Below are 27269 nucleotides of genomic sequence, written 5' to 3' on the forward strand. Positions count from 1 at the left end.
CTCTAGTTGGTCTTTTGTGTCCTGCCAGAGACTAAACTGCTCCTTAGCTGCTTCATGTCAAGTGCCCCCATTTTTGTCTAGAATTCAATTATTTGGTGCAAAATGATGTTATGATATTACCTCTGCTTTTTCCCCCTGCTGGGGTAAAAAAATGGTCTATTTTTATTTTTTCCTATTTTAACTTATTATCTCTGTCTTTGGTTCCTCCCTCTAAATGTGTTTTCTCTTTTCTTCTTTTTCAGTTTGAAATTGTTTCCTTTGTATTGCTTCGGTTTTTTCATTTTGTTAAACTGAGCTCACTGTCACCCACTCATAAACAGCAGTGCCACCACTACTCCCACTACCTTGTTTTTGTCTGACCAACCCATTTCTCCCATCCTGGCTCAAGCTGGGCCATTTTTTCCCCTTGTTTAAAGTCAGCATTCACTGGCATTCAAAATATATTCAAAGTACAACTTTAATTATCTCATTTGTAATTAATATCAATGAGATAATTGATAATTTAATAAATTGATAATAGTTATCAGTGAACCAAAATTATACTTGAGACTTGATCTTTTTAAAACAAGTACAGAATAATGAAGTTCAGCTCCAAGCTACTGTAATTTAATAACCAAAAGTATAAAACCCTATGGTAATAAATAATATACCAAAATACTTAAGAGAATGACTTGGGCCACTTTTGAAACAACAAGTTAGTTTTTTCCATTTAAATATTACATGCCAAAATAATAGCATGTGACTTTCTCTAATGTTAAATACTCCAGAAATTGATTTATGTAAAACAAGTATTTAACACCCTAATTGAATGTACTATAAAGTACATTATAATATATAATAGTACAAGTGTATCTGATTTAATTTAATTATTTTAAACTTTATTTAATATTTGAAATAAGATAGAAATTTATTTCTGCATTATATACTCTGAACTGAAGCTATTTCCAGAAAGTTATTTAGTGTCTTCTCCTTATTTCTAGTCTGTAAAAACAAACTTTCCACTTCCTACTTGATAAACATATAGTATCAGATTATGTGTTTTGTTGAATATGATTAAAATGGCTTTTCATTATAAATGATTTTTAAACTCATTGTGTTGAACTGAATACCTGTTTACTGTGTTAATTAGAAACTACATTGATTTAATCACATTTTCTTAAAAATGTATGTATCATCACAATTAATAGCCTTATAAAATTACTCATAGTAAATTGTCTTAATTTTTGTTTGACAACCATAATCATTATTGCTATCATCATGATTATTATTTTAATAACTAATAAAATGTCAAATTTTTTATTTTCTTAAATGTCAGTATGTTTCCATCAAGCAATTTATGTACTCAATATATTCACATGTTAAACAAAATGTGTTTTCAGACCTTCAGGAGGTGGAAAATATTGCCTTGGGGAAAGGAAACGGTATCGCTCCTGCAACACAGATGTAAGTAAAACCGAATTCTGCTATGAAAAGTTAGCTTACATTTCCCCTAGAGCAGGGAAATTTTTTAAACTGTGAGCTAGTTTGATCAGAAATCCATGTGTGTGAGGGTCACATGAATTTTTGAAATTGGATGGAACCAGCCTTTTAGGTCCATCAGTTCCATCGACAAGAGTCAAGAGGAAGCTCCAGCACTAGGAGCAAATATGCTTTCCTGAAAAGGAATCAAGATAGAGACACACACACCTTGAACTTCCTAGCCCCTCATTACTCACAACCTTGCCACCATTATCTTTCTTGAGTTCGAGAAATAACGATTAATCTTATTATGGCTTTTATTCCATTTTATGTTTGCCACTTCAAGAAGTCCCAGACTTCCACATCATTCCTCATCTCTTTCCATTCAATTCCATAAATCTTTGCATATCCCTGCTGTTTCCTATCCCTTCCGAACTACTGAAACTCTTCTGTGCTCCCAGATACTCGTGATTCATCATCAGCACAATCCCTTATATCTTGAAATCTCTGAATTTTCTTTCCTTTTACCTTCTTGTTCTAATGGAAACTGGCTTTCCTCTGAAGATACTGCCTCCTTCGCAGGCCTCTAAAGTTAAGGACTTGTGTTTTCTCCCCTAGCTCATGAATGACTGGGCCTGGAATTGAATTGACTATCTTCTTTATATCTTATTAGTGTGTGTTAATTGCTCAGTTCAGTTCAGTACAGTCGCTCAGTTGTGTCCAACTCTTTGCAACCCCATGAATCGCAGCATGCCAGGCCTCCCTGTCCATCACCAACTCCCGGAGTTCACTCAAACTCAAGTCCATCGAGTCGGTGATGCCGTCCAGCCATCTCATCCTCTGTCATCCCCTTCTGCTCCTGCCCCCAATCCCTCCCAGCATCAGAGTCTTTTCCAATGAGTCAACTCTTCGCATGAGGTGGCCAAAGTATTGGAGTTTCAGCTTTAGCATCATTCCTTCCAAAGGTCACCCAGGGCTGATCTCTGTTAGAATGGACTGGTTGAATCTCCTTGTAGTCCAAGGGACTCTCAAGAGTCTTCTCCAACACCACAGTTCAAAAGCATCAATTCTTCGGTGCTCAGCTTTCTTCACAGTCCAACTCTCACATCCATACATGACCACTGGAAAAACCATACCCTTGACTAGACGGACCTTTGTTGGCAAAGTAACGTCCCTGCTTTTGAGCATCCGTCCAAGGAGTAAGCGTCTTTTAATTTCATGGCTGCAGTCACCATCTGCAGTGATTTTGGAGCCCCCCCAAAATAAAGTCTGACACTGTTTCTACTGTTTCCCCATCTATTTCCCATGAAGTGACGGGACCAGATGCCATGATCTTCATTTTCTGAGTGTTGAGCTTGAAGCCAACCTTTTCACTCTCCTCTTTCACTTTCATCAAGAGGCTTTTTAGCTCCTCTTCACTTTCTGCCATAAGGGTGGTGTCATCTGCATATCTGAGGTTATTGATATTTCTCCTGGCAATCTTGATTCCAGCTTGTGCTTCCTCCATCCCAACGTTTCTCATGATGTACTCTGCATAGAATTTAAATAAGCAGGGTGACAGTATACAGCTTTGACGTACTCCTTTTCCTATTTGGAACCAGTCTGTTGTTCCATGTCCAGTTCTAACTGTTGCTTCCTGACCTGCATACAGAGTTCTCAAGAGGCAGCTCAGGTGGTCTGGTATGCCCATCTCTTTCAGAATTTTCCACAGTTTATTGTGACCCACACAGTCAAAGGCTTTGGCATAGTCAATAAAGCAGAAATAGATGTTTTTCTGGAACTCTCTTGCTTTTTCCATGATCCAGCAGATGTTGGCAATTTGATCTCTGGTTCCTCTGCCTTTTCTAAAACCAGCTTGAACATCTGGAATTTCACGGTTCATGTATGGCTGAAGCCTGGCTTGGAGAATTTTGAGCATTACTTTACTAGCATGGGAGATGAGTGCAATTGTGCGGTAGTTTGAGCATTCTTCGGCATTGCCTTTCTTTGGGATGACCTTTTCCAGTCCTGTGGCCACTGCTGAATTTTCCAAATTTGCTGGCATATTGAGTGCAGCACTTTCACAGCATCATCTTTCAGAATTTGAAATAGCTCAACTGGGATTCCATCACCTCCATTAGCTTTGTTCGTAGTGATGCTTTATAAGGCAACTCTCTGTGACCCTGTGGACTGTACCCCACCAGGCTCCTCTGTCCATGGGATTCTCCAGACAAGAGTACTGGAGTGGGTTTCCATTTCCTGCTCCAGGGGATCTTCCCCACCGAGGGATTGAACCTGCGTCTGTTGCATCTCCTGCATTGCAGGCGGATTCTTTCCCACTGTGCCACCAGGGAACCCTATACCCAGTCATATATCTTATTACTCCTTCCTTTCTCAGATCTAAAAAGACAGCTTTTAAGTTTTTATCATATCATGAGACTATTACCCACATTCCCACACTATTCCTCATTCATATGCTTTCTGTGTTTCCTGTGTCACCTGCATTGCAGGTGGATTCTTTACCACTGAACCATCAGGGAAGTTGTCCCCTATCTTTCCCTGGATTATTCTAAATAGCTTTTTCAGTGAATTTCCCGATATCACTATTGCTCCCTACAGTGCTCAATGTGAGAGGCAGAGTTTCAGTGTATTTTACCCAACACCTTTCAGTTGCTCTCTGTTTTATTTAAATCCAAACTCATACCAAGGTCTGCAAGGCCTGTACAATCTGGCCTTCTGCTACTTCTCTGAACTCATCTTTTACTGTTTTCCTTCTTATTCCCCCTGCTATAGGCCCACAGCCTCCCTCCTTGTATATGCCAGGCATGCTACCACCTTAGGGCTTTTGCACTGGCTGTTCTCTTTGAATTATATACTCTTCCAACCCAGATATCTACATCACTAACTCCCTAACCTCATCTTTACTCAACTGATCATCTTCTCAGTGAGGCCTAATCTGAATACTGAATTTAAAGTTGCAACCCTCCCTTCTCCCTACAACCCTGGGATTCCTAATCTTCCTTACCCTACTCTATTTCTTCTCATATTATTGCTAACACACTCTTATTTATAGCTTATGATATTTAGTTCTATTAATTTATTGTTAATAATACATGTAGTTTCAATTTAATAATTAGATGTAGCTTCAATTACAATGATTGTATTAAATTTTCAGCATTAATTAACAAGTAATTGAGTGCCTACTTCTATCAGACTGTACTAAAGTAAGAGAGTCTATGCCTTCAAGGATTTTATAATTTCTTAGGAAGTCACAGAAAATCACAGGGCAGGGTGACAAGTGATATGATAGAATAAGTATGGAATGCTATAAAAACTGGAGAAGGTAATGGCACCCTACTCCAGTACTCTTGCCTGGAGACTCCCATGGATGGAAGAGCCTGGTAGGCGTCCAGCTATGGGGTCACACAGACTCGGACACGACTGAGCGACTTCCCTTTCGCTTTTCACTTTCACACATTGGAGAAGGAAATGGCAACCCACTCCAGTGTTCTTGCCTGGAGAATCCCAGGAACGGGGGAGCCTGGTGGGCTTCCGTCTCTGGGGTCGCACAGAGTCGGACATGAGTGAAGCGACTTAGCAGCAGCAGCAGCACTATAAAAACATGTGGAATTGGCACATAGCCTAATTAGGGAGTTAAGGATTTCTTCCCATAGGAAGCTAAAGACCTGAAGGGCAAATTGGAAAAGAAAAGAAGGAAGAGACATTGAGAGCTTTCTAGGCACAAATAAAATTAAGTGCAAAGTGTGTAGGTTAAAATTTAGCCTCAGATTTATGTTTTAGATGAAAATGGGTTAGAGAAAGGTGAGACTACAACAGAACAGCAAACAAATCAAGAAAATTTAAGGATACTGGTGAGTCATGCACTGTACACTAGGGAATGACAATGGAGTCTATAAAGAGGGCTAGCAGGGAGAAAATTAGATATATAACTTTGAAAAATCCATAAAAATTAATGAACCAAGGTTGCAGGATAAACAGGGTGAAAGAGATAGCAAGCAAGTCAGGGGACCCAAGAATGGAATATATTAATATTTGAATTTAAGATGTGAGAAGTGAGACTGTTCTCACTGAGGTCAGCTCTAGAGTGTGATCATGGGAGTGCATGCCCAATGTTGAATGGAGGTCAAGGAGTTCAAGGACTGTTAAGGGTAAGGAGTTTGGGGAGTCTTCTATGTGGGTGACATTAGGACTTGAAGCATATAGTAAAACTGTGAAGTACATATGAAGCTCTTTAACCAGTGACAGGAAATGGTCATCATGAGGTTAGTAAAAAGCAGTGATGAAACCAAATAGTGATTTGGATGAATAACGTAAATCTCAGAAAATAGAGGTTTTATGCGTGAGAAGAAGGGAGTCCTACTGTATATTAGACTGTGTTAGGTAGGAGTGTGAAAGCCAAACCCATCTCTCAATCCCCATCTATTTCTGTTATATAGTTGTAGAGGTGGGCCCACATTTTGGGCCTAATAAAATAAGTGCTATATAATATGAATAATGTATGGTAAGGTAATAAAAAAACAGATAAAGACACGCCAGACGCACATTTTACCCATGTTTTATAAGCTCAGATTTTTCATAAAGCTTGCTATTGGTCGCTTGACATTTCTATTAGTATCTTTGTCTTCTGTTTCAGCTTTCAGCAAATGTTAAGGAGATATATTTAACATATATATATATAATGGATATGCAAATAATGTTTTTTCATTAATCTTGTCTCTACTAGTTCAGAATTTGAGACAAATAAATTACCACACCAAAACTTATTTTCATGCTATCCAAGTTAATAAAGCTATCTGAGCATAAATTGTAGAAGCTGGAGCCTTTTAAAATTTAATCTAATACATGAAGATTTAAACTTTCTAGGCACATAATCTAGCCCAGCACTGTCCAAGATTATGTTCCTCAATGATGGAAATATTCTATATATGCACTGTCCAATGCATAGTCAAATTAGCTGTTGAACACTTGAAATTCATCTAGTGCAACAGAAGAACAGAATCTTTAATTAATTTAATTTAAATAGCCACATGTGGCTAGTGACAGCTGTATTGGACAGCACAAAGCTAGTCTAGCTTTGCAGTAGAAAACTAGTTATTATAAAGAAGATTGTATTTGTTATTCCCAAATTTCTAATTTATCCTTCTCCCTTCTTCTTTTGCTAACCTTAAGTTTCTTTTTCTATGTCTGTTGAGTCTATTTTTGTTTTGAAGGACCTACTGTATAGCACAGAAGATTATATTCAATATCTTGTAATAACCTATAATGAAAAAGAATCTGAAGAATATATATATAGATAGGTATAACTGAATCACTTTGCTGTACACCTGAAGCACTGTAAATATAAAATTTAAAAAAATAATAAAAAAGACTATAAATAGTATGGATAAAATTCTTTAATCAAATCAATCTTAGTTCATTTTAGAAACAAATGTGAAACTTCTGTTTTTGGTAATGACATTACTGTGACAGAAAAATTTTTTTAGATTGCTGAATAAGATATTTTTTTAACATTTTAAAATCAGCAAAGAGCTGACCAGATAGTAAGGAAAATATCCTAAGGTCATATTTTTTTTAAAGGAAACTGAAAAGCATCAAAAAGGGAGCAACAGAACAACTAAGGTACTTTTCCCTGACAATATTCAGAGGAAGAGAAGAGATAAAGTACTCCTGTGTGTCTTTCTTAAGTATATGACAAGTTTTTACCAAAGCTTCTTCCCTGCTTCTTCAGCAGACTTCCTTCATGTTTTGTTGGTCAAGACGCCACATGCCCACCCTTAACCCAGTCACAAGCAAAAGGAATGATATTACCATAACTGGTTTCAGCTAATCCAGATAAGTCCTTAAAATGGTGTTAGAGTCATCCTCTCTGAGAAGTAGATTCCTGAGAAAAAATTAGAATTCTGTTTAGAAAAGGCAGAGGAGCCAGAGATCAAATAGCGAACATTTGCAGGATCATAGAGAAAGGAAGGGAATTCCAGAAAAACATCTGCTTCTTCTTCATTGACTATGCTAAAGCCTTTGACTGTGTGGACCATAACAAACTGTGAAAACTCTTTAAGAGATGGTAATATGTGACCATCTTACCTATCTCCTGAGAAACCTGTATGTGGGTCAAGAACAACAGTTAGAATCAAACATGGAACAACTGACTGGTGCAAAATTGAGAAAGGAGTACGACAAAGCTGCGTATTGTCACCCTGTCTATTTAACTTATATGCAAAGCATGTTATGCAGAATGCCAGGCTGGATGAGTTACAAGCTGGAATCAAAATTGCCAGGAAAAATATCAACAACCTCAGATATGCAGATGATACCACTCTAATGGCAGAAAGTGAAGAGGAACTAAAGAGCCTCTTGATGAAGGTGAAAGAGGAGAGTGAAAAAGCTGGCTTAAAACTCAATATTAAAAAAACTAAGATCATGGCATCCAGTCCCATCACTTCATGGCAAATAGAAGGGAAAAAGGTAGAAGCAGTGACAGATTTCCTCTTCTTGGGCTCTAAAATCACTGTGGATGGTGACTGCAGGCATGAACTTAGAAGATGATTGGAAGGAAACCTAGACAGTGTATTAAAAAGCAAAGACATCACTTTGCCAACAAAAGTCTATATAGTCAAGGCTATGGTCTTTCCCTGGTGGCTTAGTGGTAAAGAATCCGTCTGCCAAGCAGGAAACTCAGGTTTGATCCCTGATTCAGGAAGATCTCCTGGAGAAGGAAATGGCACTATACTTGCCTGGGAAATCCCATGGGCAGAGGAGCCTGGAGGGGTACAGTTCCTGGAATCACAAAAGAGTTAGACACGAGTTAGTGACCAAACAATAATGGTCTTTCCAGTAGTCGTGTACGGATGTGAGAGTTGGACCATAAAGAAGGTTGAATGCCAAAGAATTGATACTTTCAAACTGTGATGCTGGAGAAGAGTCTTGAGAATCCCTTGAATAGCAAGAGATCAAACCAGTCAAGCTTAAAGGAAATCAACCCTGAACACTCATTAGAAGGATTGATGTGAAGCTGAAGCTCCAATACTTTGGCCATCTGATGCAAAGAGCTGACTCATCAGAAAAGACCCTGATGCTGCAAAAGACTGAAGACAGAAAGAGAAGAGGACAACAGAGAGCGAGATGGTTGGATGGCATCACCAATTCAATGAACATGAACCTGGGCAAACTCTGGGAGATGGTGAAGGACAGGGAAGCTTGGCATGCTGCAGTCCAGGGGGTCTCAAGGAGCCGGACACGACTCAGTGACTGAACAACAACAAGCAAGCAAGAAAGTAGGGAGTGATAGACGTTGAGTATACCTCAGATTCTGCATCAGCGCTCATCTAGTTTCTATCTTTCAGCAACAAAAGTAGTAGCAGCAGTAACAGGACTAGTACTAATAGCAATACCAGTAGTACCAGCAGCAACAGTAGTAGTAATAGTTGTAGCTGCTGCTAACATTTATTGAGCACTTTCTACATACTAGACCTATTATTTTAACCATATTTTCTGTACTCACCACTCCTCAGCAGTGAGTTGACTTGTAGGATAATTTTAATTTCCATTTGTTCAATAGAAATCTAGAAAAATTATGCTATAAGCTTATATTATAGTCTGTTTTTTTACAGCCTTGTTTCTACAACACAAATTAGTTGATAAGTGATTTATTTCGTGCCACTAAGAAATACAGCAAAATACATTACTGAAGTCAAAATACATTTTGACTTTATACAGCTGAATAGCAGATGAAATTATGAAAGTATGATAACACATTTATAAGAGACTTGGAAAATTTAGAACAAGGTAATATATATTTCTACTATATATCAAACTTATTTTTTAAGTAGATAAATAAAGATTTTTTTAGTTGGAGTTTCAATATCAAACTCTCAAAAATTAATAAGATTAATCATACAGAAAAGTGGAAGGGCATAGTAGACCTGAAAAACATCATGAACCAATTCAACATAATTAAAATTTATACAATTTTCTTACAACAGTTATATTCAGGTTCCCATAGACACTAAACTAGGAGACACTGGAACATATCCATGGACATAAAACAAGGTGCAAAAATTTCATTGTCTAAAGGTATTGAAATCATACAGAATCTGTTCTCTTATCACTGTTGAATTATGTTAGAAGTCAATATCAAAAGATATTTGAAAACAACCCACATATTTTCAAGTGTTATGTGACATTTAGCAAGACAGATCTTTGACTTAGCCATTGAAAGCCACAATAAAGTTAGAAGACTGAAAAAAGAGATGGTGGTTGCAGAGAAGAAAATATTTAAATGAGAAATTAATATCAAAGATACCTTAAAAGCCCCACGTATTTAAAAAATTAAATGTTCACTTTTAAATGATGGGTATGTCTAAGAAGCTATTGATATAGCAAGCAATATTAGAAAATATTTGTAATGGAATAAAAATGAGAATTTTTCAGAATTTGTTGCATGCAGCTGAAGCTGCTTAATGCAGCTAAATACAAAGTGGAATCTTGAATAAGGTATGAAAACAAATAATGGCCACTACCATAACATTTTGTAAAATTGAAACAAAATTTGAAACAAACTAATTATTAACATTAGTTAATAATACTATATGACATTAATTTCCTGTTTGTTTTTTTTTTAACAACAGTATTTCCTTATATTCTTAGAACTGGATTAGAAGTTTCCAGCCTCGTTCAAATTTTCTTTTAAAGATCATTAAGATAGTAAACTTTCTAATCTTTTAACAGTTATATTAGATGCCAGAATACACGAAACTATATCAAACTTTTGAGTGAATATAAATTAGAAATTAAGCATTCTTTTCATACTAAGTCAAACAAGTGGAATCAAAATGTCATAAATTTTTTTAGCTAGGCAAAAATTCATAGGTTTTCTAATATATATATTATATTATACATACTATTTATATATGTGTGTGTGTACAAAAGCATTTCTACTACTCTTGATGAAGGCTTGAGAAAGAACAACAAAAAGAGATATAAAAATTGGAAAACATAAGCTAAATGAAATGAGAGTACTGCATATGAAATAGAATAAGTGAAACAAACTAGATAAAATCATCATATAGTCCAGTTGTTTTTAAACATGGATGCTCATTAGAAACACATCTGGAACTCTGGAGAAAAAAGCAATACTGGACACTTGTATTTTTTAAAAATTTCAAGATAATTCTGATATGCATCTGGATTTTTAAAAAGTGATGACCAGTTTTCCTATTAAATGATAGTTTTAGTGATATAGAATTATATTATTTTCTGTTGACCAATCATAATACAATGTTATTAAGCAGATAATAGTTTAATAATCACAGTAGTAAAAGACATTTATCAGTTTTCACAATCAATAGTCAGACAGAAAAGGTAATTACAGTTGCAAGCTATAATGGAGACATGGTTAACCTAACAATGTAAAATGATTACATATAATTTGGGGGTTGTGGTAAGTGGAAGTACATACATACACATGTTTCATCCACCCAGCCAGCTTATGTCTTTTGTTGGTACTTTTAATCCATTTCTATTTAAGATAATTATCGATATGTATGAGCTTATTAACGATTTTGTCAATTTTCTTGTGTTTATTTTGTGTAGGTCTTTTACTTCTCTTATGTTTCTTGAAAGAGGCAACTTAGAGAATCTCAGTCTGTAAGATTTTTAAATAAAGCGAGCTGTAAAATTGGTCTGACCACTCTCAGCAGCAGCATGACCAGCCTACAGGCCAAAGCTATCACACAATAGACTCTGAGGCTGGCTGTCTACATCAGGGTGTATTAGATGTGTAGTATGTTCCCTGTATTAGGAACCTCTGGCATCTAGACAAAGATTCTTTCTATGATATTCACATCATGATTTCTAGGACAGAACGGTAGGTAAAGGCAATAGCTGTGGCAGGAACAATGAATATGCTTCTTGCCTTGAAGCTACTGAGAAACTAAGGGATTGAACCCAGGTCTCCCACATTGTTGGCGGATTCTTTACCAGCTGAGCCACAAGGGAAGCCCTAGAAGGCATCTGTTAAAGACAGGATAATTAGATGAAGTTTGGTCTTATCATTAAACAGGAACTTCAAGAGAATATTTGGAATCATAAACTAATCTAATAGACATGGTCTTACGGAACTTGGTTTTGGAGAGCAGAGCTTTATTGAAGCTGTGATGCTGAGGGTTCACTGGTTGAGGACAGTTGCCCTCTTTGGACTTAAATGATTGATAAGGTCCTGACAGTGTTTATAAATGAGCACAGGTAGGAGCTAACATGATTATCCAGTAGTGCCATTATGAGAAATAAAGATCCAGATATGTACTCAGTCTTCTAAAAGTGTTTACTTAAGTATTGCTAGAAAAATACTTTATTTTGTATATGGAATCTCCTTTTTATTGGAATAAAAGAATACTGACTGTTAAGCAGGCATTTCTGCTTTCCTGAGAAACTTTTCACTGCAGTCACTTCAAACTATTACATAAAATGTTCTAAGAGGGTAAAAATTGGTGTACATAGTATTTTAAGTAGAAGAATTTATATATCAGTGTGTTAAATATCAAACGATTTTTGTCATGGGTGAAAAATATACCTACATTAAGGTTATAAGCCAAACTTTCTATGGGGATGACCCAGAAAGATGTTATGGGGAGGGAGGTGGGAGGGGGGTTCATGTTTGGGAATGCATGTAAGAATTAAAGATTTTAAAATTTAAAAAATAAAAAACTAAAATTAAAAAAAAAAACAAAGCCTAAAGAGGAAATATTAGCTACAGTATAAAGAACTTTTCTACATTTCTAAAAAGAGCGTTCTGGTATTGTTAGCTATTTTCCAGAAAATCCTTAAGTTTTTCTTTCCATACTATTTGTGATTTGCCTGTCTGCGTGAGAATGTGACTAGGATAGAACTTCTGGTGAAAAACCTAAGCTCCACCTTGGTTTGGATGAAATCATATTATTCTTACATCTTGAGCATCTCATTTCCTCCTTTATTTTATGCATCAAAACTATAAAAAAATTATGGAGACTAACGATTTTCCAGTTCACCTGTGGTCTGTTCTAAAATTTAAGCATAGGTTATGTAGTACATGGGTGTTTTTTTGGTCAGCTTTGCTAGAGGTGCATGCTGTCTGCAGTTCTTTACTTCCATTCATTGCTTAAGGTCAGTTAAATGGTGTTATTGCCTTGGTTGTGATACACAGGAAAAGTATAGCCTATATTCAGAGGTAAAACTATAGTGAAAGAAGTAGGACTTTGGATTAGAATTGACTTAAATTTAATCCTGGTTGTTACTATTTTACCCTGGCAAGATACCTAACATCACTAAATTTTTAAGGAACACCTGTATAAATAGAGTATAATTATATCAAACTTGCTGGTCTGTTTGAGAATTAAAAGAAGGAACACTTTAATTAGGCTTCCCAGGTGGCTCAGTGGTAAAGAATCCACCAGCCAATGCAGGAGACACAGGAGATGACGGTTTGATCCCTGGATTGTGAATATCCCCTGGAGTAGAAAATAGCAACCTACTCCATTATTCTCACCTGGAAAATTCCATGGATAGAGGAGCCTGGCAGGCTGCAGTCCATGGGGTCACAAAGAGTCATGTGTAACTGAGCACACACACTTTAAAACATCTAGTGCTTAATCTGTATTCAATCCGTGCAGCTATTACTATACACATTTGTGTTTTAAAGATTACAAAGTACTTTTATATATTTTTAAAAGTACTCATTAAATCTTCAAATCACTTTTATAATAGGGAAAGACAGGGTTGGTGTTTTGTTTTTTGTTTTGTTTTTCTGACCTTGCTGCGTGGCATGTGGGATTTGGGAACCTGTGCCCTCTGCATTGGAAGCACAGGTCTTAACCATTAAACTGCCCAGAAAAGTGCCTTGTTTGTTTGTTTTTTAAATATTTTTAAATGAGGAACTAAAGCTTAGCAATAGGCTAGTGCCGTGGAAAGGATTCAATAAGGCATAGAATTTCCAGATGCTGCTCTAGCCTTCTTTAAAAAGATGGAGCCTTTGGGAGGTGGGTATGGCAAAGTAAGCTCTGAGTTTAGTCACCTTTGACATTGTCTTACTTCCAGTCTAACCTTAACCTGCAGCAGAACCAGATAGCTGAGAAAATTATGAAACTACAGACCTTGCCCCCAGGGAAAGGTATGGGGTAAGTGATGACAAAGTACAGAGTTGCTCTATTAACTAACAGTGTTATAACTGTGTCCCAAGTTATAATTAGAAAGCAAACATGTATCAACCACATTATTCTTATAAGTATACTTCAAAATACTTATAAAAGTTTACTTTCATGTATACATATGTATGTATGTGTCTATATATATATATATATTAGATGGCAAAAAATAGCAGAAGCAGTGTCATTAACCTTTAGGTTAGCATGAATTTTATAGTGTGTATCTTGTTTTGAGAAATAAAGACTAGCTTTAAGCATAGAAAAAAACTTGCTTGTTTATTTTGTTCTTTAAAGAGACATTTCTAAAATCACACAGTAAAAATTTGATTCTTAACATTTTTACAGGCTTAGAGAAAAGGGTCATGCTATGGATAGAAGACATTTAAATAAAATACAGGCTATACGAGGCATATAAAAACAGCTTTAATTTTGAAAACTTGTATAAGAGACTATAATATCAAACATGAGATTGAGACTTAAATTTTTCTAGACAATGTAGGATTATCAGACTTTTGTTTTCTTCAAAAGTAAAAGTATAGTGAAATTGCTCCCATAAAACCAGGAACTATTTGGGAGAGAAAAGATGAGAAGTTTACATTTAAACTGGGATTGATATTCCAATGTTCATCACAGCACTGTTTACAATAGCCAGGACATGGAAGCAACGTAAATGTCCATCGTCAGACAAATGGATAAGAAAGCTGTGTAATATTCCACACAATGGAATATTACTCAGCTCTTAAAAAATACATTTGAATCAGTTTTAATGAGGTGGATAAAACTGGAGCCTATTATACAGAGCGAAGTAAGTCAGAAAGAAAAACACCAATACTGTATATTAATGTATATATATGGAATTTAGAAAGATGGTAATGATGACCCTATATGCGAGACAGCGAAGGAGACACAGATGTAAAGAAGAGACTTTTGGACTCTGAGGGAGAAGGCAAGGGTGGGATGATTTAAGAGAATAGCATTGAAACATGTATATTATCATATGTGAAACAGATTGCCAGTCCAGGTTCGATGCATGAGACAGGGTGCTCAGGGCTGGTGCACTGGGATGACCCAGAGGAATAGGATGGGGAGGGAGGTAGGAGGGGGGTTCAGGATGGGGAACACATATACACCCATGGCTGATTCATATGAATGTATGGCAAAAACCACGACAATATTGTAAAGTAATTAGCCTCCAATTAAAGAAAAAACTGGGGTTGAAATGATTTATTACATATATTGAACACTAAATTTAACCTTGGAAATGCCTTTGTGATGTTTTTAATGAGATAATAAAACAGTTCCTGATAATTAAGAAATCAGTAATTTTGTTTGGAACTTATAAGAGAGGCATGTGGTATCTTTATGTATATGATACCTGTCTGGGTGAATGAACAGAAATATGTCCCTTTTTTACAATCCCATGTCAAGTGCATGCCTTGCTAAGCAAAGCAAGAGTCAGAATCCAACCTCCACTTCTGCTTCTTCAAGTAATAGGATATAAGTGCCTAAAAATATGTTTCTATTGTGAAGAGAAAGAACATTAAATTTGGGCAATGTATAAAGTTGGTCTAGTGTAATAGTGAGGAGATACAAGTGCATTTGGCATGCATGTAAGAAAGAAAGAAAAAACAGAAGGTGGAAAAGAGAAAAGGCCAACAGAATGCTCATTTTGCTGTTTTTCCTGAAGCTATAGGAGTCCTCCTGTCTTCCTAGCCTTCCCATCTCTTTTAGGAAAAAACGAGGAAAGGGAAAAGGGGGGAGAGGACAAAGTTTTTATTTTCAGCTTGCTTCTCACTCTTTATTACCCATAAGACAGAGGAAGTAAAGAGTCTCTTGCTGAGGGTGAAAGAGGAGAGTGGAAAAGCTGGCTTAAAACTCTGTGTTCAAAATCATGGCATCCAGTCCCATCACTTCATGGCAAATAGGTGGGAAAAAAAGTGGAAACAGTGACAGACTGTATTTTCTTGGGCTCCAAAATCACTGCAGCTGCTGAATGCAGCCGTGAATTTAGAAGACACTTGCTTCTTGGAAGAAAAGTTATGACAAACCTCGACAGCTTATTCAAAAGCAAAGATGTCACTTTGCTGACAAAAGTCTGTATAGTCAAAGCTATGGTTTTTCCAGTAATCATGTATAGATGTGAAAGCTGGAAGGCTGAGCGCCTAAGAATTTATGCCTTCGAACTGTGATGCTGGAGAAGACTCTTGAAAGTCCCTTGGACAGCAAGGAGATCAAACCAGTCCATCCTAAAGGAAAACAGTCCTGAATATTCATTGGAAGGGCTGATGTTGAAGCCGAAGCTCCAATACTCTGGCCACCTGATGCAAAGAGCCAACTCATTGGAAAAGACCCTGATGCTGGGAAAGATTGAGGGCAAGAGAAGAGGGCAACAGAGCATGAGACGCTTGGATGGCATCACTGATTCAATGGACGTGAGTTTGAGCAAACTCCAGGAGATGGTGAAGGACAGGGAAGCCTGGAGTGCTACTGTCCATGGGGTCACAAAGAGTCAGACACAAGTGAGTAACTGAACAATAACAAGAAGACTTAATTCAGTATTTGCAGAATTTTCCTCATTTGCAAACATATTGGGATGTATTGCTCTTGAAAGGTAAGGGCATTTGGGGTGTATTTTGCAAACAAAAGAAAGAAGGCACAAAGAGATCCCAGGACTTTCCAAGGTCACCCTAGTTTTTGGAATAAAACGAAGATTTCAACTCTAGTAATAGAAAAGTCCCAGGACAGTTTGTCAGCGAAAGCTGAGATTTCTTTTTATAACACTTTTATGCCCCAATGAGGAGAAAGCAATGGCACCCCACTCCAGTACTCTTGCCTGGGAAATCCCATGGATGGAGGAGCCTGGTGGGCTACAGTCCATGGGGTCGCGAAGAGTCAGACACAGCTGAGTGATGTCACTTTCACTTTTCACTTTCACGCATTGGAAAAGGAAATGGCAAACTACTCCAGTGTTCTTGCCTGGAGAATCCCAGGGACGGGGGAGTCTGGTGGGCTGCCATCTAGGGGTTGCACAGAGTCGGACACGACTGACTCGGCTTAGCAGCAGCAACAGCATGCCCCAATGAATTACTTTTTCTTTTTTTTAGATTTATCTAGCAATAAAAAGTATTGTGAAAGGAGATTCTTGTAATCTGTCAACATGATTGGAAGCCTAAGATAGTCCATAGAATGTGCTAACATACTCATTTCTTTAAAAAAAAAAAGTAATGAAAAAGATGCTAATATTGGTTTTTTTTGTATATTTGAAAATACTAAGATCAAAAGATACTGAGGCCTGCTTTCTAGATTTATATGGGGCCCTGCTGATTGCTTTTCAGAAGGAGAGGATGCTTGATTAGTGTTAACACTAGGAAGCTGAAAACCTGTCAAGCTTTACATAATAAATTTGTTGCCTATGCCTATTTCCTGTTATGGTTTTGACATAGTGTCAACATTTATTATACTTAAGTAATTTAAAAAACATTGCTCCCTAAATTGCCATTATGCTTAAACAAAACAAAAATATATTTTATGGAATTTTTCCTTAAGAGATTACTCTTTTCTTTGATCTTTCTCATTCTTTGCAACCAGAATATACAACTCCTCGTAAGCTTATTTCTAATCAACACAAATTCAGAGCGTCCACTGAAGGAAACAATTAAATTAAAAGATAACACTAGCTGATATATTCTAGAAACAGAAAGGTATGGAATCAAGTCCCCAAGTCTGCTGCAGTTTCCAATTTACAAGACCGTCCATCTTCCATGTTATTTTGTGAATTTCCCACATTCCTGCCTCAGACCCTTTGCATTTAATGTTTCCTGGAACGCTCTTTTAAAGATATGTACATAAGTCATGTCCTCAATTTTTTAACTCTCTGCTTCAGTGCCACCTTATCAGAGAAAATTTTTCTTAGTCTACCATTTAAAACAACGTCCCCCAACCTCCACCTAACCACCATCTTAGTACCCTGCATTATTTTTCTTCTTTCTCATCTCCAGTTAACTACAGTGAGCTCCATGAAAGCAGGGACCTAATCTGTTTTGTGTACTGCATTATCTCCAGAGCCTAGATCTTATGTGATACATAAAATATTTTTATATATATTTGCTGAATATAAAGACCCCTAAGGTCAGTTCTTGGTGCCTGGTTTTAAAAGTACTAATGATAATTTATTATGTCCCCATAAGAAAGCCATCAAGATCTAGATACCTTTCAGTTAGGGATTAGATTTGTTCAGAAGAAAGGCACAAGACCACTGGGTTATGGGAAAACAGATTTTGGCTGAAAGAAAGAACTGGATAATAATTGTGGTCATCTGAAAAGTATTTTTATCTTTCTATGGATTATACAGAGTGTATGACCCCTATGGGGATAACAGGAAGTTTAAATATTTTATGCAAATTATATTATAATCTGACATCAGTCTTTAAAGTGTATGATTCTGTATTGACTCAAAAATTAATAGGTGAGCTTGGTTCTTCTGCACAATGCTGACATACAGATGTTAACATCCTGAATCAGGGGTTGGCAAATTGTGCCTGCTGGGTCAAATTTGAACCATCGCCTCTTTTTGTAAATAATATTTTAGTGGAACACAGCCCTATCATTTACATATGGTCTGTCTTCTTTAAAAAGGGTAATGGCACATCTGAGTAGTTGTAACAGATTATATAGGCTCCCCAGGTGGTGCTGGTGTTAAAGAATCTGCCTGCCAATGCAGGAGACAAGAGATGTGAGTTCAGTCCCTGGGTCAGGAAGATCCCCTGGAGGAGGAAATGGCAACCCACTCCCATATTCTTGCTTGGAGAGTTCCATGAACAGAGGAGCCTGTTGGGCTACAGTCGCTGGGATCGCAAAGAGTCGGACACATCTGAGCAACTAACAATGTATACTGAAATATTTTAAAAGAGGGAAAGATTCCACTGGATTAGTACACTAGAAAAATAAAATGTTTGTTTATTTGTAAAATTCCCTGGGCATCTTTTATTTTGGTCAGTAACAAGCAGTCAGACACTGATTTCAAAGAGTCAGATACAACTGAAGCAGCAGAGCACATTCAACAGAGATTATACGGACCACAAAGTCTAAAATATTTACTGTGTGGCCCTTGACAGAAGTTTGCCAGCCTCTGCCTTTAACCAATAAATTGCAAAATATAATCCAAGGAAACATATCTATTCAGTCTCCCAAGTACCAATACCACTACTATCATTTCCTCTTCTTTCTTCTCCTCTTTCTTTTCTCATTATTCCTCTTCATCATCATCATCATCATCATCATCAACTGTAGTATCTGTGAAGATCCAACCATAATAATATGAACCTCTGAATATTTGAATCAAGTGAATTTAATGTAAAGAATTGGTTACATGGATAATGGAAGAGGGTGACAAGCCCATAGATCAGCATCAGCAGAAAGATACCACCCCTCCTACTAGAAAAACAGGAAGGAGGTAGTTTTATTTCATGCTAGAGACTGAAATCACACAGCTGAATCTGGAACCATAGGATTGAGGGTAAGGGTGGCTGTTTGATGTTGGAGCCACAAAAGTACTCTTCTTCTGCCTAAGATGCTGCTGGAGGTAGAGAGGAAATGAAATACCCTGGCTTCTCCCACTAGTGCCTTCCACTGCCTGAACTCAACTAGAAGTCAACTGACATAGAATCCTATGAAATAGAGCCTGCAGATTTGTTCCCCTGAAATAAAGAACAGACCAAGAGGAGGGTGCAGAATGAGTCCAAGGATGCCTAGACCAAAGATCACACAACTGCTAATAGTGAGTGCTACCACTATCAGGTAGCAAGCTCCAGGAGTTGGTGATGGACATGGAAGCCTGGCGTGCTGCAGTCCATGGGGTCGCAGAGTCGGACATGACTGAGCGACTGAACTGAACTGAACCACTGCCAGGTACAGAACTAAACAGTTTACATAAATCCTCACCTGCAGAGTAAATCGTAGTATCATCCCTAGATTATAGATGATACCTGGAAAGTTAAGTACATTGCTGAAGGCGGTAAATGAAATAAATCAGTTAGAATCAAATCTAAGTCTGAAAATTCATACTTTAACCCTCTCATTTTACAAATAAGAAAAAACTAGTTGGAGCAGATAAACTTGCAGCTGGTAAAGACAAGGCTAGGTCTAGAACCCAAGTTACTCCTATCAGGTTTTTGTACTTTGTAAGAGTGACTTCACTTTCACTTTTCACTTTCATGCATTGGAGAAGGAAATGGCAACCGACTCCAGTGTTCTTCCCTGGAGAATCCCAGGGACGGGGGAGCCTGGTGGGCTGCCATTTATGGGATCGTACAGAGTTGGACACGACTGAAGTGACTTAGCAGCAGCAGCAGAGCTAAAAACCTATGTTGTTATTGTAGCATTTACAGAGTCCAGTGGAAGCCCCTACTCTGATGAAGGAAGTGTCTTTGCACATTGAAACTATTACTAAGCAGACTAATATAATTTATTCAGTTGTAAATTGGGATTATTAATTATAACCACCTCAAGAGTGGTGAGACAGCTTATAATAGATCTAGAGACCTCTGAACAGTAGTATGCCATGGAATAGGTACTTACTAAATGCTTAGAAAAACGTAAGTATGTATTGTTATTGTTAATTTTACTATGCTGACCCTGGGAATGGTTATCACAAGAAAAGAATAGGTCAGAAATCTTATGAAATGTTATCCAGGTATGTAATTAAACTAATATTCGTCTTTTGGACTTTTTACTTCTCTGCTGTTTAGGATAATAGTTACACAGATGGTCAAGAATAGGATTTTTGTTTGTTTCTTTTTTTTTTTTGAAGTGAGTGTCCCTCAACTTCATTTATGATTTCAGGGCTTTTTTTTTTTAACCAATTTTTATCTATGAAATGTTAACTTTTATCCTTCTATACAGTTCCTTTCTTTCATCCAGGATGGGCTTTATCCAACTATTCCAAAAATTGACCTTTTCTTTTCTTTCCCCATGGCTTTACTTGGCTTAATTCTTTTTTTTAATATTTATTTTTATTTTATTTATTTATTTGGCCATGCTGGGTCTTAGTTGTGGCACACAGGATCTTTTGTTGCAGCATATGAGATCTAGTTCCCTGAACCTGGCTCCCCTGTGTTGGGAGCGTGGAGTCTTAGCCATTGCACCACAGAGAAGTCTTGGCTTCATTCTTAATAGAAGTCTGTTTTCTTTCTTAACCAGCTCAATTCCTATAATATTTTAATATTTTATAATGTTATAAAGAATAAGTATGTATGGCACTTTTATTATAATTCTTGTGATGCATTCAAGATTTTCTTCCTCAACAAATATTTCCCTGGTTCATTTGACACTTCGATCTTTCACCTATATACAGCACTTGTAGACAACTTATAATGTGCTGTCATATACTTATTGCCTCAGATAGGATTGTAGTTTTTCCCTTTTTATACTTTACTCCAAATAGATTGAAAGACATGCCTGGATGAAGTTTTAGGTGGTTGGTGCTTTACAAATACTTAAATATTGTGTGAAAAGTTGTATTTCAAATTACTTCTATGATCCACCTCCCAGAATTCTGGAAATAAAAGCAAAAATAAACAAATGGGATCTAATTAAAATTAAAAGCTTCTGCACAACAAAGGAAAATATAAGCAAGGTGAAAAGACAGCCTTCAGAATGGGAGAAAATAATAGCAAATGAAGCAACTGACAAACAACTAATCTCAAAAATATACAAGCAACTTATGCAGCTCAATTCCAGAAAAATCAACGACCCAATCAAAAAATGGGCCAAAGAACTAAAGAGACATTTCTCCAAAGAAGACATACGGATGGCTAACAAACACATGAAAAGATGCTCAACATCACTCATTATTAGAGAAATGCAAATCAAAACCACAATGAGGTACCACTTCACACCAGTCAGAATGGCTGCAATCCAAAAATCTGCAAGCAATAAATGCTGGAGAGGGTGTGGAGAAAAGGGAACCCTCCTACACTGTTGGTGGGAATGCAAACTAGTACAGCCACTATGGAGAACAGTGTGGAGATTCCTTTAAAAATTGCAAATAGAACTACCTTATGACCCAGCAATCCCACTGCTGGGCATACACACCGAGGAAACCAGAATTGAAAGAGACACATGTACCCCAATGTTCATCACAGCACTGTTTATAATAGCCAGGACATGGAAACAACCTAGATGTCCATCAGCAGATGAATGGATAAGAAAGCTGTGGTACATATACACAATGGAGTATTACTCAGCTGTAAAAAAAGAATTCATTTGAATCAGTTCTGATGAGATGGATGAAACTGGAGCCGATTTATACAGAGTGAAGTAAGCCAGAAAGAAAAACACCAATACAGTATACTAACACATATATATGGAATTTAGGAAGATGGCAATGACGACCCTGTATGCAAGACAGGGAAAGAGACACAGATTTGTATAACGGACTTTTGGACTCAGAGGGAGAGGGAGAGGGTGGGATGATTTGGGAGAATGACATTCTAACATGTATACTATCATGTAAGAATTGAATCGCCAGTCTATGTCTGACGCAGGATGCAGCATGCTTGGGGCTGGTGCATGGGGATGACCCAGAGAGATGTTATGGGGAGGGAGGAGGGAGGGGGGTTCATGTTTGGGAACGCATGTAAGAATTAAAGATTTTAAAATTAAAAAATAAAAACTAAAAAAAAATAAAATTGAGGATATTTTCTTTAAAACTAGTCTTGCTGCATACAAAGCCACTGATAACCTTGGTCATTTTCTGGGGTTTCTTGAAAATAGCTTGTAATGGAAAGCATTTCTTTATTCCAAAAATTAGCACACCATGAAACAAAAGATGGTGGAAGCATATCTTTCTAGTGTGATGCATTGCATAGCCTATGTGAATAGTTCTTTTTCATTTTTTTAAAGGGCAAATATGAAGGATAATTTGATAAGTAAAACCATTGGATTTAGCATTGCAGTGTCATATTTTAATGTGCAGAAAATATCTTAAAATGCAAGGCTCATAACAGAATGTAGACCTGCTGCCTCTATTTTCAGAATCTGAGGCTTTAAACTTGATACGCTAGAAATTCAAACCTCAGTTCAGTTCAGTTCAGTCGCTCAGTCGTGTCCGACTCTTCGCGACACCATGAACCTCAGCACGCCAGGCCTCCCTGTCCATCATCAACTCCCGGAATCCTCCCAAACCCATGTCCATTGAGTCGATGATGCCATCCAACCATCTCATCCTCTGTCATCCCCTTCTCCTCCTGCCCTCAATCCCTCCCAGCATCAGGGTCTTTTCCAATGAGTCAGCTCTTCGCATATAGCAAGTAATGATGACCTTGCACACGTTTGCACATTGTAGCCTTATTATTTTTTGCACTTGATTTAAAGGACAATAGCAATGTACTGATCTCAGGAAGCTGTATTAAGTAAATGTAGAGATCTAAGGGAGGGTAGTAAAATGTCCTCAAAATGATCTCTGAGAATGTAACATATTTGTTCACAGTTGGGAATTTCATCTAATGACTTGTTTTTTTCTGTCATGTTTAAGGGAAATATTTTCTCCATCCCTGTTTCAAAAGCAATATATACTTGTCGTGTCCAACTCTTTGAGACCCCATGGACTGTAGCCTATAGCTTATCAGGCTCCTCCGTCCATGGGATTTTCCAGGCAAGAGTGCTGGAGTGGATTGCCATTTCCTTCTCCAGGGGATCTTCCCAACCCAGGAATCAAACCCAGGTCTCCCACATTGCAGGCAAACACTTTACCATCTGAGCCACCAGGGAAGCCCAATTTTAGATGCTACTGGTACAGAACTCTGAAGGATAAGTCAAATTAGGTCATGTTTCCTCAACACTATGAGAATTTATATTTTTAATTCTTTGTGAACTTCAAGTTTAGGATGGCCCTAAATAATGTGGAATTTGGAATCTAGACCTAGCTAGATTGATTGGCAAGATTTTCTTCTCTAAAAAACTTAGATAGAAAAAGCATTCCAATCTTTTAAAAACAAATAATCCTCTCTTTACTCTCTCAACATCCTTCTCTTCTCCAACAACCAACACATGTACATGTTTTGAAAATTTAGTATTTTATTTTCTGTGATGTTAATAGATTAAATGTAAATCTTAATAAGTCCAAATTCTTTGATTTAAAGGTGTTTACACTTGAGGCCTAGGATTTTGCACAGTTCATTCCACGTCTCAAAATATGGTTTTTGTCAGGACTAGACAGTAAATAGCTATAGTAGTTGGGATCCAAACCACAATTAATAGTGCTGAATGTCATGTTACAAACCTGCCTCTTGATTTCTTAAAGAGCTGGGATTGGTTGTGGCAGCTGGACCTCAAATACTGTTTCCAAAAAGGGTTTTGTGTTTTAGTGTCTTCACCTAGGTTTTACGTCTGTTTATAAGGAGACACCTAACGGATTGATTGCAAAGTGGACTGTGACATGCATCTGAGTGTGAAGTTATATGGAAACTGTCTAACACTTAACTGTGTTTAAATTACTTCAGTTATTTCTTCCGTGGCTAAGATTACAATTCAGACACTTCAGTCAGAATACTGGTTGTGAAACAGTAAAGCAAATGCCAGAATTGTAGCCCAGGAGTAAGGGAGTGAGCTAATGTGTTGGGTGTTCAGACATTTTTAATTTTAGGGGCATTGTCCCTTGGTTTTGGTATTTTTCAACAATCATGCTATTTATTATTTTATTTTATTTTAGCCATGTCCTTTGGGGGCCCGAGATTTTCGAGAGAAACAGTGTGCAGACTTTGACAATATGCCTTTCCGTGGAAAGTATTATAATTGGAAACCCTATACTGGAGGTAATGTATAACCTGGCAGAGTTTTCATTATGCTTGAGAGCTTTGCAAATATAAGAGAATATATAAATACAAACAAACATACCCATACATTCATATACAGACTAGTAAAAATTAACGTTTACAAATCAAAGCAGGAAAGTGCTCTAGTACTAAAAAGGTCTCCTGTAGTTTCCCTGTAGTAAAGTTAATATGTTAGTACAAATGATCAGAAATCATTTTTTAAAACCTAATTCTATTTAGGTACAGAGTTCCTAGAAAGGTTGTAAATCCAAATAATATTTCTGAATTCTTCAGACTTCCTTGAGGTGTATAGACATTATGATAATTTATAATATCAAATATTTGGAATTATCACCCTGATATAAATCAGCTCAAAAGAAGCTAAGAAAATGTGTTTCTCTCTTGGCCAAAGGCCAAGGATCTTTCCACTGGTGATTATTGTTCTTTTTTTAGGGAAACATTTTTTACTCTAATTTAGGCAAGTATCAGACGCTAATTGCTTAGTAAGCTCAAGTTTTCTTATGGTCCCAAAACACAAACTAAAATTTGTTTAAATTTTCTCTTAGAAAAATAAAATGTACTCTTAAAAACAACTTTTATTTATTGTTTTTCTAACATCTTACCTTTTTTTTTTTTTTTTTCTCTCTTGGCTATACCGTGTAGCTAGGGGATCTTAGTTCCTCAAGCAGGGATTGAACCCAGGCCCCAGTAGTGGAAGTGTTGAGTCCTAAGCACTAGACCACCAGGGAATTCCCTCAACATTTTACTCTGAAAACTTTCCAACACAGCAATGTTAAAATAATTTTGCAGTGACAACTGTATACCCACCACCAAGATTCTATGATTAATATTTTAATATACTTCTTTATTACATGTATAGTCATCTCTTTATCCATTCATTAATTTATTCTGTTTTCAGGTGCATTTCAAAGTAAATTGTAGTCATCAGTATACTTTCCTGTCTAAATACCTCAGCATACATAAGATTAACTGCAGTTCAATATTTATTTTTCTTTTGAGGGAAGATTATGTACAATGAAATTATGAGGGAAGATTATGTACAATGTACACAGATCTTAACCTACCTAACTGTACTTTCCCTGAGTTTTGACAAACACATGCACCTATAAAACCTTACTGAGTTACAGAACATTACCATTGCCTCCAAAATTCTCATAGTCTTCATCCTTCTTATTCAGCAACTGGCTCAACCTACTTACAAGAGGCAGCCAGTTCTGATTTTTTTTCCCCCGTATCAGTTAGTTTTGTCTGTTACAGAACTTTGTGTAAATAAAATCATGCCATATTTAGTCTCATGTAAGGCTTCTCTAAGCCTGATGTTTTTGAGATCTATCCATATCACAGCAAATGTAATTAGTTCATTCTTTTTTATTGCTGAGCAGTATTCCATTGTACTAACCAGTTTGTTTTTCCATTCTGCTATTGATGGAAACCTATATTGTTTCTAGTTTACAGCTGTTATCAATAAGCTGCTATAAACATTTGTATTTGTCTTTTTATGGGCATAGTTTTCATTTTTCCTGGGTAAATACTTAAGGGTGGGATTTCTAACCCATAGGATAGCTGTGAGTTTAGTTTTAAAAGAAACTTGCAGATGTTTTTCCGAAGTATTATACCAAGCACACTCCCACCACCACTGTATGAGAGTTCTGTTTGCTCTTCATCCTTGCCAACATTTGGTGTTTGCAGTCTTCTTGTGGGTCTATAATGTTGTCTCAATGAAGTTTTAATTTGCACTTTCTGATTATTGAATGTGTTGAGCACATTTTCATGTGCTTATTGAGCATTTCTATATCTTCTCTTATAAAATGTTTGTTCAAATCCTTTGCTTATTTTTAAATTGGTTATTTATCTTTTATTTTCAAGTGGTTCATTTATAAATTTTACAAGTATTTTCTCATAGCTTATGATATTTTGGATGAATGTAAGATTTTAATTTTGATGACTTCTAATTTTTCAGCTTTTAAATATTTTATAGTCATTGTGTTCTCTGTCCGGTCTTAGAAATCTTTGCCTCCCTTAACTCAGAAAGATATTTTCTTATGTTTTCTTTTAAAAACCTTATGGTTTTGGTCTTTAGATCTACACTCTAAAAATAATTTGGGGGTATGATATGTATTTGTAGTATATTTACAGACTCTATTTTGTTTCATTGATGTATTTGTCAGTCCTATCCTGGTGCCATACTGACTGAATTACTTTAACTATATAGTCTTAGACATAGCAAGTATAAGCTCCTCCTACTTGGGTCTTTTTTTCAAGAGCTCTTTGGGTATTCTGTTTTGCATTTCCACATAAATTTTAGAGTCAGTTGTTAATTTTTACAGAAGAACATGTTGGGCTTATGGTTGTTTTCCTGTTGAATCTATGCATCAATTGAGGGAGAACTACCTTGCTAACTATCGAGTTTTCCAGTTTATGAATGTGGTGTATCTCTCCATGTTTTGCTTAACTTCTCTCAGCTGTGCTTTATAGTGTTAGGTTTAAGGTTATCACATCTGCTGTTAAATCTTTTCCTGAGCAATTTATGGTTTTGACAATATTGTAAATAAAGATTTAAAATTTTTCATTTTCAATAGTTTGCTCTAATATATACAAATAAAATTGATTTTTATATATTAACTTACATATTCTGTGACCCTTCTAAATTTCCTTTCTAGTTCTAATAGTTGTTTAGTAGATTGTTCAGAATTTTCTTGGTAAATAGTCTTGCTATCTGGAGATAGGTACTTTTTTTCCCAATCGTTTTGCCTTTTTATTTTATTTTCTTCCCTTAATTAACTGACTTGGCCCTTCAGTAAAG

The 27269-nt window shown here is 36.6% G+C and overlaps 1 protein-coding gene across 1 annotated transcript in view; it reads left to right on the forward strand.

Moving 5' to 3' along the window:
- Positions 1-27269, forward strand: part of ADAMTS6 (ADAM metallopeptidase with thrombospondin type 1 motif 6) — a 289952-nt gene that overhangs the window by 186459 nt on the left and 76224 nt on the right. Inside the window, exons 15-16 of the mRNA XM_012096844.4 lie at positions 1380-1443; positions 24343-24445. Of these exons, the coding sequence (XP_011952234.1) occupies positions 1380-1443; positions 24343-24445 (167 nt within the window). The remainder of the gene's footprint in view (positions 1-1379; positions 1444-24342; positions 24446-27269) is intronic.

Source organism: Ovis aries, chromosome 16, assembly GCF_016772045.2.
Source record: "Ovis aries strain OAR_USU_Benz2616 breed Rambouillet chromosome 16, ARS-UI_Ramb_v3.0, whole genome shotgun sequence".
Taxonomy (NCBI): Eukaryota; Metazoa; Chordata; class Mammalia; order Artiodactyla; family Bovidae; genus Ovis; species Ovis aries.